The 17,392-nt window shown below is 47.7% G+C and overlaps 1 protein-coding gene across 1 annotated transcript; it reads left to right on the top strand.

The window, feature by feature from the left end:
- Window positions 1-285: 285 nt before the first annotated feature.
- LOC148164037 (uncharacterized) lies at window positions 286-17,000 on the top strand. Its single transcript, XM_088024220.1, has 5 exons — window positions 286-345; window positions 1,933-2,073; window positions 4,905-4,989; window positions 15,851-15,968; window positions 16,778-17,000. Exons 1-5 carry the CDS (start codon window positions 286-288, stop codon window positions 16,998-17,000), a joined length of 627 nt encoding a protein of 208 aa, XP_087880346.1.
- Window positions 17,001-17,392: the final 392 nt, after the last annotated feature.

Below are 17,392 nucleotides of genomic sequence, written 5' to 3'. Positions count from 1 at the left end.
CTTTCCCTACCAGCGCGCGACTTCGTGAGGCGCACTGTTGTCCCCACGAGCCTCCTGGCCTAGGTCTGACTAACGAGGAGGCCGGGGACATAAACAGTCACAGGGACACGCAGTGCGGCCCGACGTGCACCCATTGCCGCCGTGCGCAGACCCATTGGGCAGGGCTGTGGGATGTTGGGGTGACCAGCTTCCTCCAGCCCAGAGCCGCAGATTGCATGGAGACCTCGTGGGGCCAGGGTTGTTCTCTTCCTGCAGAATCCTCCTGTAGATCCAGGACCTTCCCACATGGACCCCGAGATAAAGCAGGGGGACAAAGAAGAAGAAATGCGGCCCCCGGCCAGTGAGGTAGGCAGATGCCCCTGTTTCCTAGGCTGGGCTCCTGTGTGATTTGCACCTGTGCTCTGTGCAGGTGCCCGCGGGCTCGGACCCAGGGGCCAGGCAAGCAGCCCTGGGAGGGGACAAATGTAGCGTCCTTGGCTGCCAGTTATTTCTAGTAGATAAAGCCACACACGTCCCAACAGGAAAAACATGTTTTAAACCCGATTTGCCTCTTACTGCCTTAGGTCTGTCCCGGCCTCCACATTTTAGCTCTCGAGGAGCCCTCGGGTCCTGAAGGGTGCACCCTGGGTGGTGGCTCTCTCAGGAAGCCGCGCAGAAGGTGCGTGTTGCAGGCATAGCACCTGGTGTCTCCTATGCACTCGGGGACACAGCGACAGCATCACTCGCAAGACAGAGCCTGGCTTCATAGCCATCTTTTTAAAGATTTATTGATTTATTGATTTGAGGGGCGAGGGGCAGAGGGAGAATCTTGAGCAGGCTCCATGCTCCGTGTGGAGCCCAACGTGGGGCTCAATCTCACGACCCTGAGATCACGACCTGAGCCGAAATCAAGAGTTGGGCACTAATCGACTGAGCCACCCAGGCGCCCCTTAATGTGGACCATTTAAAACATCACTTGTGCTTTTTCATTTCTGAGAAGTAATTGTGTCTTCAAACCTCATCAGAGTTTTTATTGTGGGTTAAGCAGTTAATCTTCTAGGACTGAATTGAACACAGCCTCGCTTCACTTATCTGGTTGGTTTGGGACTGGGGCAAACGAGGTCTTGGTTCAAACCCCAAACTGATGGTTGTTGCATCATGAGCGGGTGGTATACACCGTTGACTTTTCTTGATGGATCGCCAAAGTGGCTTTGAGAAGCCCGGCTTTAGCTATTAGTTCCTTCATCTTTTCTCAGTTGAATTAACTCCTGCATTCCTGAGCAAGGGTCAAGAGTAACAAGGTCACATGGTAATTAATAACAGCACATTTTACCATTTGGATTTTTCAGGTGTACAGATATTAACTCCCCAGAGCTTGAGCTTCCTTCTGTCAGTTTTTTTCCCTTCTGCTAATATTTACATGAATAATATTTTCAAAACTCCTAAGTTCAGCATTATGCCTCTGAACGTACACACTGTTTTGCCGACAGTTAATGGAAATCAGTGAATCTTCAGGTCAGGGTGAGTGGCAATGGGAATCAAAACAAAAGGATGTAAAGGAAAGAAAAGTGTACAAATAGTAATTTTTATATAGTAATGACTGCAGTTTATATGGTCCAGGATTCCCAAATTCACCAAATTCAATGACATTGGATTATCTAGACTGACAACTAATAACTTGATAACATACGAAAGTTTGCAAAACATGAGCTTAAGAGAAACAGACGTTTGAGGGCAAATCATAAAACATCCATTATTCACAATGAGATTCAGGGATGAGGTGAGGTTTGGGGCTGACTGATTTAGTGAATATTTCTGGAGATACAACACTTGCTTCCAATGGTGCTGTGCAGGCAATAGACAGAAGGATTCTGAATGGAGGAAGAATAATGAAACCATGAGAAGCACGCTTTAAGTCATCTTTCACGTCGGAACTTTTGTGTTTCCATGAAGGTGGCTCAGGCACTTGGTGACGGCCGTGAAGCCATCACCTTTTCGAAGGGCACAAGCAAGGACAGGGGGGCTGGCAAGAAGACCACCGTCCTGCGGTTTTTAAACGGGGACATGAAGAAGATCCTGCCAGATCGGAGAGTGGTGAGTACAGCCTCCACACTTGCCTTTTTTTTTTTTTTAATCAAGACCAATCCAGCTATTGGGAAGATTTTTGTCCATCTGGGCCCTTCTTCCCCTGGGGGCTCAAGGATGAGGGCCTCTGGCCAGTTGGGCGGTTTTGGTTACTAGATGCACTTGGGCAGTGAGATTCGTAATTGATGGAGCCCCCGATTTCCATGTTACAGTGAGAACAAGAGCTCGCACCCTGCTGAATGAGAATGCTCGCTCAACCGTTTAGAGACCATTCGCCTCGCTAAGCCTCTGTAATGCGAGACTAGGGTTGGGACCTAACTCAAAGATGGTGCAGAGACTAATGCACACAGCGCACGTTACGCCCAGCCTCCGCAATCTCTAGGGACGCACAGTAAACCCTCAGTAACTGTGCATTAATTATAGGATGAGCAGTAGCATCAAAACCTAGTCAGTCAGGAGCTCGTCCCTAGTGCAAGCTGGGGATCGGATGGATCAGATGGAAGGAGACGTGGCTTTCTTTCCTGTCGGGGGACTTTCACAGCCCAGTGGGAAATAGCTATTTCCTGGTTCTTCAGATGCAGAAACTGAGGCTTTATGAGCTTAGTTCATTTGCTCCTGTTTGTACACGTAGTCCCTGGGAGTCGACTAGGTCCCAGATGCCTGTGGCCCATGCTTCCTGCTTGCCCAGCACTTGTGGTGAGACAGGGAGACAGGCCAGGGCTATTTTACAGGTTCGTGATTCTCAGCTGGGGGCAATTTTGCCCCCCTGGACCATCTGCAATGTCGGGAGAATTTTGGATGGTCACAGCCGGCTGTGGTAGGGGTGCTACCGCCATCTAGTTGGCGGAGGCCAGGGCTGCGTAGGATGCCCCCCATAACAAAGAACAATGGGGTCCAAATTGTCAATTATGTTGAGGTGGGGAAAACCCCCCAGAGTTCATCACAGGGACTACATTTAGACCACTCAGTATTGCTCCGTACGTATGAAGTACTCAGTAACTGAGAGCGGTCAAGTCTCTGGCGGTAACTGCTGAGGGCAGGCGGTACAGGTGTGAATGTGAGCCCCACAGGACGGCGGACAGAGGGCCCCTGGATGCTGGGGGGTCCGGACGCGTTTGTGACCCCAGGACATGCTGCGTGTCCACGTGGCGTTAGGCTGTTAGATACGGGCAAAATAGATGCCACAACATTTGGAGCATTTACAGGCACGACTGCCGGAGAGGAGTAGTCCGGATAATTCAGGATTTAACGTGATTCTGAAAATTTGGTTGATTTACAAAGAATCATTGTAAATGAGGCCTGGAGATAGGATAACTTTTAGTAGATTGATAATAGTCTTTTTAGTGCAGAAACATTACCAAATTGTATTCTTTACAAACTGTGCTCATTTCTTTAAAAAAGTCTTTTTTTTAGAATAATCAACTTCATTGTTTTGTTTGTGGTTTTTGTTTTGTTTTACCAAGCTTTGGGATGAGAATTCAGAGGTTCAGGGCCCTGGGGGTTCTGAATGACCCACTTGTGAGGGCAGCTGTTAGAATCCTGGTGTAGATGCAGCCCCCGCATCACTGGCCCCAGGTAACCCCATGCCCCCTTGTCTGCAAGGCAGCAGAAACACGGAGAGTCCAGAAGACCCCATGTACACAGTGGACTGTTATTATGTCACCGTCCAATTGAGTCATATGTGATACTGAGCTCATCGCCTACTTCAGTACTTTAAATTCTGAACCCGGAGTCTCCTGAAGTTGTTTCTTAGCCAGAGCCCCACTGCCATCCTTGGAAGGGAAGGCTCCGCATCTTGGTCCTTGGCACGGTCCCAGGGCAATCACGGTGGCTTGCGGGAGCGTGGTGAGGTGGGGCTCCTGCTGAGTGAGTGGGCCGTGTTCTTCTCCACCGCGGGCTCTTTGGTCTCGAGGGAAAACTGAGCCCCGGGCCTGGGGTTGCACCTAAAATCGCTCTAATGATAGAGAAATAAGCACTCTCCACTGTGTCTCACTTTTGGACAAATTATGCACACAGGAAGAAAGCCTCTGGAACAAGAGGGTGGGCCAGTCCCTCGGCTCTCAGCACGGTGCTTTATCAGACACGTCCCCGCATGTGGTCCCTGTGCCTCCTTTCCTAATAGGCAGGTGGCGTTGTCCTTGTAGGTGACCCATATGAGGTGACCGGGGCCACGCCCCTCAAACTAGGAGTTGAGTGAAATGTCTGCCTTCCAAGTTCTCACTTTGAAAACATTAGCATGAAAGATTTTTGTCTCCTTGCCCTTCTTCTGTTTAAAGTCTCCCCGCACCTGTACTGTTCAGGGCTGCTCAGCTTAGCCAAGAGGAACGCGTCCTCCTTCCCCATAACCACCCTTGTCCACAACTGCTCCTTCCCACTCTCCTTCTCTACTTCGTTGGAGACCGAAGGGGTCACACTGATTTGAAACTTGACGATCCGGTGACCAGGTCCAGAGGCAGGGCTCCGTGAGTGTCTGCAGGATGCAGGAGCTTGTCTGTGTTATCTCGAGCTGCTGGTGGACGCTTGGTGTGAGCTGGGCGGTTCGTGGTCGTGGGGCCCACGGCTCGTGCTCACCATGCCCGTCGTGAAATCACAGGGCCTGGGTAGGCTGCAGGTGCCCCAGGACTGTGAGGCTGGGCGGGCTTTGGGTTTCAGAGCCTACCCAGGTGAAGGACAGGGCCTCCCCACAGTAAGTAACCTCTCAGACTAATGACTGGCCCCAGGATCTTCCCGTGGACAGGGCAGGCCTCTCCCACCTGCAGGAAGTACTTCACTAGGTTAAATCCAGGTTCAAAATGATAACACAAACAGCATCCCAACATGGGTGTTTCTGGTGCTTACAGGTTTACTATTATGCAGACGCTCAGATAATGCGCACAACCTATCCCAGCGGTTTGGACATTGTGCGGTTTCCTGACAAGCAGACAGGTGGGTGGTGCGTGGTTACATGCCGACTGAGTGAATACGACGCGTAGCCACTTTATGTGCGAACATTAGATTTACCAGACATTGGAGCCTTTTATGCAAATTCTCCATGGCAGCAATTGTCCAGATAATTCGGGGTTTAAATTACTTAGTGAAAACCCAAGGATGCATTTGTTTTGGATTCTTATCAAGTAGCTCTGAACCCACTGCTCAGGTGTGGGGCTATAAATGCACTGAATGCCCAAGGAAATGCCATCAGAACTCGGTCTCTAGGTTTGTGCGTTCACTGTCTGCGCTGGATGGCTGAACACGATGAGCAAAATGCCGGACGAATGGCATACCACACTTAGCTTTAAAGCTGCTTTTTCTCCAAAGCTGTCGAATTCTTTCTCAAGTACTAAGAATTCCATGTTCTCGTTAAAATTTGAGATTTTTGGTTTTGTGAATTTGCTTCATCTTATAACAGTTTAGTTTTATCCCTCATTGTGCTGAGTCCCTCTTTTTTCATATGAATGATTTTCATGCCCTGCGAGAACCCGCTTCCTAAATGGGGTGCCCTAGTTGGCGATTCTCCCATTTAAAGGCTACTCTGTTGTAGCATTCTCCTCAGCATCGCCACTGCCCCCCACCAGAATCTGAATGCGAATTTTGCCTCCGGAGTCAATTTTAGGAGAGTGCATATTAAAGTAGGTGGTATTCCCAGTGTCTCTGTGTCCGCCGTGGTCACCACCACTGTGTGTGTGTGAGATAGGAAGCATTCCCTCTTCCCCAGTTGCTGCCCTCTTGGTTGAAACAGACAGAGCCCTGATCCTGGGCTGAGCTTTGTAATTCTCCAAAAGCCCGTGTACTTGGGCTGGCCTACTGCCGCGAGCAGGCCACCTCCTGACGACTGAGCTGAGTACCTCCCAGAGCTGCCGTGTGCAGGAGGGCCTGGCTGCCAGTCTCCTTCTCGCCAAGCTGGCCTTCGCCGGGGCTGCCCCTCTGCAGGCCTTCCAGGCTGTGGGCTGTGCGCACAAAGGGTGGAGTTTCGATCAGAAAATTGGACGTTTTCACAGATGTCATCCTGAGACTGGGTTGCAGCACACTCACTGACATTCACAGCCACTGCCTTGGAAAACCCACTTATTGGCAGCTCTTCGGCCAGTGACATTAGCACCGAGGATGCTTGCCATGCAGAAGGCCGTAAGGTTTTGTTTTTGTTTTTTGTAACATGTTGTAATGAGTAAATGGAGTCATTTAGTTTAACTACACAGTGGTTATAGTTTTTACACAAGTCTTATTTATAAAGTAGGTTGAAAGAATGTTCTAGAAAATGAGTATTTTTTAAAAAAAGATTTTATTCATTTATTCATCTGACAGAGAGAGAGAGGAAGAGAGCACAAGCAGGGGGAGTAGCGGGCAGAGCGGCAGGCAGAGAGACGGCGCGCATGAGCAGGGGGAGCGGCGCAGGCAGAGGGAGAGGCAGGCTCCCCGCTGAGCAGGGAGCCTGATGCGGGACTCGATCCCAGGACCCCGGGATCACGACCCGAGCCCAAGGCAGACGCTTAACCGACTGAGTTGCCCAGGCGCCCCTAGAAGATGAGTATTTGGATCTGGATTTCAGTCTTTGGTTTTCTTCCTCTACTTTAAGAAGTCTAACCATCATTGCAAAACAAAACAAAACGCCTCAATGCCAAGGGAGTCACTGTTCTCTTCACCGGAGTGACGTTGGGTAGGGGGTGTATAGTCAACCCGACAGGGGTACTGTTAGTAGGAGATCATTTCAAGTTAGTAGGAGATCATTTCAAGGGTGCTGACCTGGGGACCACAGTCGGCCCGCCGTCGACTCCTCGCTGAGTGACCCCAGGCAGGCTGACATCTTTGTCTGCGTTTCATCATCGATTATCACGCAGAGCCCCTTCCTTGCTGCTAGGCCTGCACTCCAAGTGCTAACCTTCTCTTCCAGCCTCCGCAGTGGCTGAGGGTTTACATTTTAAGTGAGTTAGCACGTTCATCAGAATGCCAAGGAGATCTGCCAACTCCAGTCTGCTGTGTGAAAATTCCTTGCAGCTGATTTCCCGTGAACTTTGGGGTGGCTTTCTGTCTTTTTGGCTCTGCAGCTTTATCTCTGCTCCCAGCCTCTGACATTCTCTACCTGGCTGTCTGCATTTGTGAAAAGCACTCTTCCCTTTGGGTTTTGTATTTTTGTGTTGTTTCCTGCCGCTTCCAACAGCAAGAATGGTTAAATCTGGCTTTTCTTTGCACAGGAAAAAAATGTCGCTTCCTGATCTGGGGCCAGTTTGAAAATGGATCCCATGCTGGGCTGCACACTTCCTATGCAGCATTGCTAAATATCCTCCCTGACCCCTGTAAATAGTTTTGAAATTGCCTTTGGCCTGATAGGCAAGTCTGGAGAGAGGGTGAAATTCCAAAAGTGCCCCCAGCAGTGGCCAGGACAAGGGTCGAGTTTGCGAACAGCCACCAGCTGTCTCCGTTTAAAGATCAGCTTCCTTGTTTAATGCACAAGAGGGGGGCTCTTCCTTTCATTCCAAAGGCTTGTTGCTTTGCTCTCATGTCTTTAAACCACAAATGTGTTTCCTGCCGGTCAGGTGCCACACAGTGTTGTTTTTCTTTACGGATTCGTTTGGGTTGGGTCACTACTGTCCTCTGCTTTTCAAACCAAACAAACTGAAGTTTAATAAAACCAAGACTTCCCCACATGAGGGGTGGGGTCCATTTCTCCAAATCTGTAACCCACAGAATCAAAACCACCTTCAGCATGAGCCATCCTGTTAAGCCACTAGCATGCAAATGACCTCCGTTCACACCCGAGTCTCCTTTTCTCAGGACCAGGTGGTTGGTTGCACTTTCTCTCCAAAGGAAGTGGGATTAACACCCCCAGGTCAGGTGTGTCAAGTATGGTGGATGCTGCCTGTGAATCCCCAGCAGTGGGCAGGGCAGCCTCCGGGGCCAAAGGAGCGTCCTGTTCTGTAGGGGTGGTACGGGAGTGGGTCACCATGCACCACGGGCACGACAACCCAGTTCTGTCCGGCTGGTGTGATACCGGAAGTCAATCTGTCCTTTCCCCTTCTGTTTCAAGTTTGTTGATTTAACTTCCTCCTGTCAGTGGAAGGTGTATGTACCATATTCAGAAAACACGGTCTTCATGGGTCCAGTTTCTCTTCAATATCAACGTATTCCGTGCCCTGCTCCTGGTGAGCTGCAGAGAAGGGACCTTCTCTAACTGCTGGGCATCACGTTCTGCATCTGTCCATTAGTGCAGACTTCAGCTGTGCTGTTCCGTTCGGTTATTTTTTGTTCAAAATTAAGAAAGATTATAGTTTATTTTAATGTAATTTCAGACTTCCAGACTCCTGTATGCCCTTTACCCAGACTTAGTTTTTCACTTTTTGCCATATTTGCTTTATCATTCTCTCTCTGTGTGTACACATGCATACATGTACATATTATATATATATGTGTGTATATATATATATATATATATATATATATAGACAATCACATTTTCTGACCCCCTAGAGGGTAAGCCGCACATATCAATACCCCTTTCACCATTCATATGAGATCAGGGCCCACCCTACTCTAGTGTGACCTCATCCCAACTTACTTTGTCTGCAAAGACCCTATTTCCAGATGAGGTCGCATCCTGAGGCACTGAGGGTTAGTACATCAATACAGGAGTTTTGGGGGAACACAGTTCCACCTATAACATATCCCTAGAATTTCTTTTTATTTATTCTGCTTGGAATATGTGGTACTTCTTACACCTATGGATTTACATTTTTTCATCCACTCTAGAAGGTTCATAGCCATGACCTTTGACGATATTGCCATTCTTCTGAATTCTCATTTCTTCTTCTGGAACTCCCGGCCCATGTCCTTCTATATCGACTTCTCTGTCTCCTTGAGCATTCCCACCTACAGAACTCAGGGCTTCCACCTGGCCCATCGCCACCCTCCCCTGCCTCTCCAGGCTCTCCATCATCTGCTCATTTCTCCTTTTGTTTATTTAGGGAGGTGGTCCCTGGATCTTTGGTACATTTTCCACTGTGCCTCATAGACCTCTGAGGTCTAGTGTTAGGGAGTGAGAGCGGTCCCTCGAAGTTTCTAGCTAATGAAAGCTATATCCCTAGTGATTTAATAGTAAGAATCATAAGAATAGCTCTGAGTTACTGGTTCTCATTGTGTGGCCGGTGTTCTTCCAGGTGCTCTCCACCTGCACACGTAACCTTCAAAGAATCCAGTGCAATAGGTGCCCTCACTGTCCTCATCTTAGAGATGAGGAAGCTGAGAGCAGCAAGCTCAAGATCTGTCCGCTCTCACGTATTGGCTTCCTTCGTGGTCTGGCTCCGGAGCCTGGGGTGAAATGGCTGTCCCTCAGGATCCCAGAAGTCAGGCATAACCTAACGCCTCCTCCAGAGTGTCATGCGCATGCTCCTAGGTCTCTGTTTCATCTGTGGCTGTAGCGCCTCTCTCCTTCTTAATACCTCTTCCTTGACCAATTTTACAGAGGTCTTTGTGGTTATTATTTATTTCGAATTACTGATTTCTGGCTTTGTTGATGCGTTGTACTATAGCTTTCTTTTTTCTCTTTCACAAAGTAAAGCTTTATATTTATCATGTTTTATGTTTGACTTTATTTCCTTTTTAAATTCTTAAGGTAGAGGGGTGCCTGGGTGGTGCGGTGGATTAAGTGACCGACTCTCGGTTTTGGCTCAGTCTTGATCTCAGGGTCGTGAGCTCAAGCCCCGCATAGGGCTCTGAGCTCAGTATGGAGTCTGCTTGAGATTCTCTCTCCCTCTCCCTCTCCCTCTGCCCCTCCCTCTGGTGCTCTCTCTCTCTCTCTTTTAAAGTAAATATCTTAAAAAAGATTCTTAAGGCAGATATAAGTGCTCATTAATTTTTAGTTTTTGTTCCCTAATATGAACATTCCAGGCTATATATTCCCTCTCAGAACCTTTTTGATCATATGCCTCAAATTTTGTTAGCACTTATTTTTCTAATGCAGTTCTAAGTTTCTCTTATTTTTTACTATAGTTTGATTTTGTTTTTTGCTCATAAGTTATGTTTGAAAGTGTTTTGAAGTAATTTCCAAATGTATGGTGTTTTAGTTTTCCTTTTGCTATTCGTATTAATTTATCTAAGTTGTGTCAAACCATAGCTTACATTATTACCTTTTCTTTGATATCTTTTGTCTTCCTTTATGGCCTAGAATATAGTCATTCTCCCCCAAATGCCCAATATGTGCTTGATAGCATGTGTATAAATCTATAAATGCCTTTAGATTAAGATTTTTAAGAGTGTGTTTTCAAGAATAGAAAACCCAGAAATGAACCTACAATTATATGGTCAATCAATCTTCAACAAAGCTAAGAAGAACATCCAATGGGAAAAGACAGTGTCTTTAACAAATGCTGTTGGGAGAAGTGGACCTTCACATGCAGAAGAATGAAACTGGACCATTTCCTTACACCATACACAAAAGTAAATTCAAAATAGATGAAAGACCTAAATGTGAGACAGGAAACCATCAAAGTCCTAGAGGAGAACACAAGAAGTAGACTCTTTGACATTGGCTGTAGTGATTTCTTATTAGATATGTCTCCTGAGGCAAGGGAAACAAAAGCAAAAATAAACTACTGGTACTATATCAAAATAAGCTTTTGCACAGTGAAGGAAACAATCAACAAAACTAAAAGGCAACCTACAGAATGGGAGAAGATATTTGCAAATGATATATCTGATAAAGGGTTAGTATCCAAAATATATAAAGAACTTATAAAACTCAACGTTCAAAAAACAAAAAAAAAATGGGCAGAGGACATGAACATTTTTCCAAAGAAGACATACAAATGGTCAGCAGACACAAGAAAAGATGCTCAACATCACTCATCATCAGGGAAATGAAGTCAAAACCACTATGAGCTACCTCCTCACACCTGTCAAAATGGCTAAAGTAAAAAACACAAGAAACGACAGGTGTTGGCAGGGATGCGGAGAAAGGGGAACCCTCCTACACTGTTGGTGGGAATGCAAGCTGGTGCAACCCCTCTGGAAAACAGTATGGAGGGTCCTCAACATGTTAAAAATAGAGCTATCCTATGACCCAGCAATTGCACTACTAGGTATTTACCCCCAAAATATGAAAACATTAATTCAAAGGGATACAGTCACCCTTATGTTTATAGCAGCATTATTTACAATAGCCAAATTATGGAAGCAGCCTAAGTGTCCACAGACTGATGAATGCATATAGAAGATGAGATATATATACACAGTGGAATATTACTCAGCCGTAAAAGAGAATGAGATCTTGCCATTTTCAATGACATGGATGGATGTAGAAGGTATTATGCTAAGTGAAATAAGTCAGAGTAAGACAGATACCATATGATTTCACTCGTGAAATTTAATAAACAAAACAAATGAGAAAAGGCAAATAAAAGAGACAAACCAAGAAACAAACTCTTAACTACAGAGAACGCACTCATGTTACCAGAGGGCAGGTGGCTGGGGATGGGGAAAAGGTGATGGGGAGGAAGCAGGGCACTTGTGATGAGTACCGGGTGATTTATGGAAGTAATGAATCACTATATTGTACACCTGAAACTAATAGAACACTGTGTATTAACTACCTGGAATTTAAATAAAACCCAAAAAATGCGTTTTTAAATGTTTTGTGCTCTTACTAATGTTAAAATCAGCACGAGCTATTAAATAATGAGAGTGCGGTGAAAATCTGTCATGTTGACTATGGATTTATCACAATCTGTTTGTAATGTTTCTCTGTCTTGATCGTTGGGCAGTGACGCCCACACTTAGATCTGGTGACATGGCGGTCCCACGCGGGGCCATCTGGTAGTTAGCGCTTACCGGGTCTGTCTTTCCCCATTCTTTTTCTTTGGCTATTTTAAAATCTGTGTGTTAAGGTGTGTTCTTATTGGCAACACACAAATGAAAAGCACACAATCTGAAGATAATTTTATTTAACCAGAGGGTTTACTTCACAAGTGAGGGACTTGTCGGTAGGCTTGCTGTCCTCCTGGAGAAGCCTTGCCTCTCACGCCCTCCTGCAAGCTCCCGACAGTATTTTAATTCTCCTGTTGTTGTTGTTTTTTTATCCTCAAAATTCGTCATGATTATCACTGTTTATACAGTAGAGGTTTACTTTAGATTTGTTCACATTTACACAGATTTGTTGGCTCACTCTTCGTTCGTGCACGTTTTGGTACAGCTCCCTTCAAGTGTGTTCTTCAGATGGGGCAACTGACTTGTTTCGCTTCATCTGAAAACTGCCCTTGATTTTACCTTTGCTCACAAATGATCTTTTATCGTGATGTACAATTCCACACCATTTGTTCAGTAGACCTTCATTACGTGCCTACCCTGGGCAGGCGCTGTTTTTGGGCTGGATGCACGACAGTGAACAAAACTGTAAGATGTCCCCATCTCATTAAGTTTTATTGGAGGGAGAGAGACAACAAAGAGATAAAAATAAGTAAAATAAAAATCAACCCATATTAAAAGCTATAGAGAAAAGTGAGAAGGTAGACAATGGAGAACGGGGTGTTGTTATTTGACACCTGGCTGTTATTTCCTGTACTCTACCTATAGGCTGATCTGGGAGGCCCTCCCTGAGGAGGTGATACTTAACGAGAGGCAGGATGAACTGAGAGGGAGCTACGTGCCTCCCAGGGGAGGAGCATTCCAGAGAGAGCAGAGCAAGTGAAATGTCTGAGGAAAATCACAGAGGCCAGCGTGGCTGGGGAGGGGTTAGAGCCATGCAGAGCAGGTGAGGTCAAAGTGTGAGGAGCCGGAGTGTGTAGGACCTGGACTCTTTATGCCGAGAGCAATCACTGGAGAATTTCAAGCAAAAGGATAACACGCAATTTTTCTCAGCCTGTGGAGGATTTAATGCTGCCCCCTGTCACATCTGTTGGAAGCTCTGACATCCACCTAATTTCTTCCTTTGAAGGTGAATTGTTTTCTTTCTTGCTGCTTTTAGGAAATATTGTGTCTCCAGGTCCGTTACGATAGGGGTGGTTGCAGATGGGACTGCATCTGCCGTGTTGGGGACTGTGTGCCCCTCAGGTTGAATGACTCATGTCTTCGGAAAGGTAGGGCGCCCGGCGCAGCAGAGGCCTGGAAAAATGTGAATTTCAGGGAAACAGTGAAAGATGGTCTAGTACAAGCACGTTCCATGCAATACACACGCGGGCATCCTTACGCTAGAAACCATTAGCGGTGCAACGTACCGGGGTGCCCTCGACCTCACCCGGCGCTCCTGTCCGAGTTCAGCGACGTCCTTGGCTGTCGTCCTCACCAGCGTGACCCTCCTGCATTGTCTCTCTCTGTCCCTCCAGTCACAGGTGTGGGGCCCCACCTGCGCCCTACACTCCCCAGCACACCTCACACTACGTTTTTCTTGTCTTTGTTGAATCCTGGGTAAGTTCTTTACAATTACTGCCCGGTTCATCATTTTTCTCCTCAGCTGAATATTACATGCTCCTCAATACACCTTTTACCTTTAATTTTAAAGATTTTATTTTTTACTTCCATTTTGTTTTTTTTTTTCAAATTTATCTATTTTTTTTTTTTTTTTTGCTAATATCACTTCTTTTTTGTTTTAAATTTCTTCCTTCAATTCTTAAAATACACGCATTGGCTGTACGGTGTGTTTCCAGTAATGAAGTACTCCCGGCATTCGTGGTGGGCCTGTGCTGGTACCCCCCCCCGGCGGTTCGCCCCCTCACCGTTTTCGTGGCTCCATTTGTCAGCTTGCATTGGGCGGCAGGCCCAGGGGCCCCGTCTGGGTCTGTCAACCCAGAAAGCTTTGTGCTTGCTTCTGCCGGGGGCTCCTCTGGGTTGGCTTCCGGGGCTGGGGCATCCCCCGACTCCCCAGATTCCTCCAGGGGCTCAGAACGGGACAGTTTCCCCGGCGCACTCGCCTTGCCGGAGGTGGATGTTTCCTGGCTCATCCTGGTCACGGGCAGCGTGACCTCTGAGCGTGTCATCTTTAAGCAGGGATGAGCTCTGATTCCCCTCGGAGCCACGGCGAATGCAGTCTGGACACCATCAGCACCCGGCAGCGAGACCGCTCTGGATCTATCTGCTTCTCGGCGGCCACTGTGAGGTCTGGCCTTTGCCACGAGTGTGGGAGCTCATTGAAGTGGATTTCCAGTGTTAGTTTATCGAGGATCATACTTGGCAGTGGGAGTGTTTTCAGAGCGTCTGACCTGCCGCGTGCCGAGAGTCAAGGTCCTCATTAAACAGATCGTCATCGACGGCTCGAAGGGCCCCTAAGCAGGCTCTTTCCAGCCGATGCTCAGGTGTATCTGGTTGGACGTTTTACCTTCACAACCTGTCCTCTGGGCTCTGACTTGGCAAGTAAGCGGAGAGGTGGACACGAGAGCAAGTGCTTGCTTCGGCGACCTTAAGCCAGGTTTTGACAATGGAACGTTACACTTGCTAGTTCCCACAGGCCATGTCAGGTGACTTATTAATGTTAGGTCAGGTCATCTGGAAGAGAAAGGTACTTTGTACACCTGTGTGTTGTTGCTGTCCCCAAACCTTGAAGCCCTCTGAGTCTTGGCTGGTCCATGCGGATGTCTCCCATGCACCGCTTCACCCTCTCGCCTTAGAAACTCCAAGTCCTGTTATTGTCCTGGGAGGCATGTCCACATTCTCAAACCTGCTACCGATGATGGACATTTCGGGAGCAAAGTCAAAGGCCTCGTGTTCCACTCCTGCCATTTTATAGATGCAACTGTGTGTCACACACACGTTCTTGTAAAATTCATACAGATCAGCAGACTTGTGCTCAGAGTATGCACCAGGAGTCAGTGAACTCAGTGGTGCTCGCAGGAATTGTTCCGAAGGAGAGCCTCCCAGTTCCTTCTGGGCGTTCCATCAATATACCACATAACAGCAAACTTTCACAGTTTTTTGCTAAAAAATATTTCAATGGGTAGAATTTTCCCTCCGTTGTAAGATTTATCTTCACATTTATTTTTCTCATGTATATTTCGTGTTGCCTCTTCCAGCAACAGCTAACAGTTAAAACAAAAAGAAGCACATGAATATTTTAAAAAAGAAAACAGAAACTAATCAATTAAGTTTAACATCTTTTCTTTTGTTCACATTCACATGCAAACAGTGATTTACACCACATGCGTGCAATAAAACCATGCCTTTGATCCTGTAATAACATTGGATAGAGCTGGGTGGGTCTCAGCATTGCACAATGAACCCTGTGGTTTTAAAGGTTCTGTCTCGTTCTCTTTTTCAATTTTTTTTATTTTAAGTAGACTCCACACCTGACGTGGGGCTCAAAGTCACAACCCTGAGATCAAGAGTTGCATGCTCTCTATTCATTGAACCAGCCAGGAGCCCCTAAGGGTCTGTCTCTTGCACAAGGTTGAAAGTCAGTGTTGTTTCTGGAGGCTACTGCAGAGGGAGGCCTGGGTCTTCACCACATTACCTGGTCTGACACCCCAAGTCACCGTGAAAAAGTAAAAGTGAAGGTCAAAGGCACATAGAAGGCCAAAGTCCCCTGCTGTGGGATTGACGATGACCTTCCACGTTGAAGGAGCCAGAGACCATATGGAAGGAAAAGAACATTTTAGTTAAGGGGATAATTTGAGCAAAGTTGGAAGAATATAAATTTTGTGTTCTAATGAGATGGAAGATCAGTCTGCCTAGAGCAAGATATTCAACTATAAATAAAAAATGATAGAGCAGGATACAAAACCAAGTCTTGAATACCAATGCTTTATGGAGTGGGTCACTGTGAAATACGTGTGAGCAGCTGAGAGATGCAGCAGGGAGATTAGGGAGATGCATTTTTAAAACGTGTAATCCACAGAAAAATACCACCCTGATGGTTCAAAGGAAATCGTGTTTCCGGACGGGACAGTGAAACGTCTGAGTGACGGATGTGAAGAGACTGTGTTTCCTGACGGGACAGTCGTCAGGGTGGAAAGGTCAGTATGATGAGAGGTGTGTGCGGGCAACAATTTCTTTAGATTAATTAAACTTTTGTAAAAGAGTAGGTTTCTGTGTAAATGGAATAATAGAAAATAACGTCACTGACCCTGAGGTTCTGTCCATGACCCTGATCCGGTTCCTACATGAATCTAAGCGCTGACTTGCGTTCTCTCCCCTGACCTTGGTCATGCTCCCGTTGCAACCTAAAAACACTTGTGGCCTTCAGCGAATGTCCCGTCAGCTCCTGTTGGTGGAAGCCCTGGATAGCAGGATATACGGGAACAACAATTTGAGACACGCCGGGAAGGTGCTCCCAGAGCCTGCTACCTCCTGAGGCCCTGTGTGTGCAGGGGAGAGAGGTGAGGCCGTCCCCACCCGGCCGGCCGCCCACGGCCCTACAGGTGCTCCTGGCCGTCGTGGTAGACTTCCAGTTGTCCCCACAGCACAGTCCGCAGGAGCTCTGCGCCACTTGAACGATTATACGTTGCGGTCCCGTCACTCCCCTGCAGTCCCTCCCCTCTCCCTCTGGGTAAAGTTCCCAGCCCTGGACCCCATGGGCAGGCCCCCCGCCCCGTCGTTCTCCCACGCTCTGCTCCTCGCCGGCCTGCGTTTCTGTCCACACCCTGAACCCACTGTGTGCCTTCCCTGCTCTGGCCTTTGCACGTTCTCTGCCGTCATCCACCGAGGTCTGGAATGAGGATCCAGAGCCGGCGCTCCTGCCATCCCGCCCCCCCCGCCCCGTGTCGCACGCGGGCAGCGCCGGCCACCATGCGGGCCACCTGACCTGCTTGCTCTCCCCTCCCAGGAACGGCGACAGAACCATTGTGTTCAGCAATGGGCAGAAGGAGATCCAAACGGCTGGGTTCGAGAGGAGGGAATACCCCGACGGTACCGTCAAGACTGTGTACTGCACGGGCTACCGGGAAACGCGGTCTGCATCCGGGGCCGTGAAGATCAGGTACCAGCCTGGAAACGTCCTCCCGGACAGACGGAGCTGGGCACCCCTCAAAACCCAAGGTTACATGTGACTTCCCAACCCCATTTTTTTTTTTTTTTGCTAAAACAGACACAAAAAAACCAATAGTATATTCATGGCCCCAAATGGTGGAGAACACCAAAACTTTAGGACACCCCAAGTCGTCCAGAAATTGTGAAGGAAGAGACGCTGCAGACCCCAGGCTTCCTTGGTCAGGACAAGCGGTTAGAGCAACACTAGTTGGAGGACGGGGGGCTCAGCAAAGGATGAACTATGGACGCTTTGCTCATCACAAGAACCAGCTCTACCCTGTGACAGGCCCGGGGGAGGCTCAGCAGGGCCATCCCGTTGGGCCGCCCGGGTTAACAGACACCGACTCCCCTTCCTCTGCATGAAGCTTGCCTTGTGCCTGCCCCCGCCTGACCGATTGCCCTCCATGACCTC

Source organism: Eumetopias jubatus, unplaced genomic scaffold (assembly GCF_037043125.1).
Source record: "Eumetopias jubatus isolate StellerSeaLion01/CBP00866 unplaced genomic scaffold, mEumJub1_p1.0 scaffold_6, whole genome shotgun sequence".
NCBI classification, from domain to species: domain Eukaryota; kingdom Metazoa; phylum Chordata; class Mammalia; order Carnivora; family Otariidae; genus Eumetopias; species Eumetopias jubatus.
Note: the sequence above shows the minus strand (reverse complement) of the source record. Positions and strands in the feature narration are given on the sequence as shown.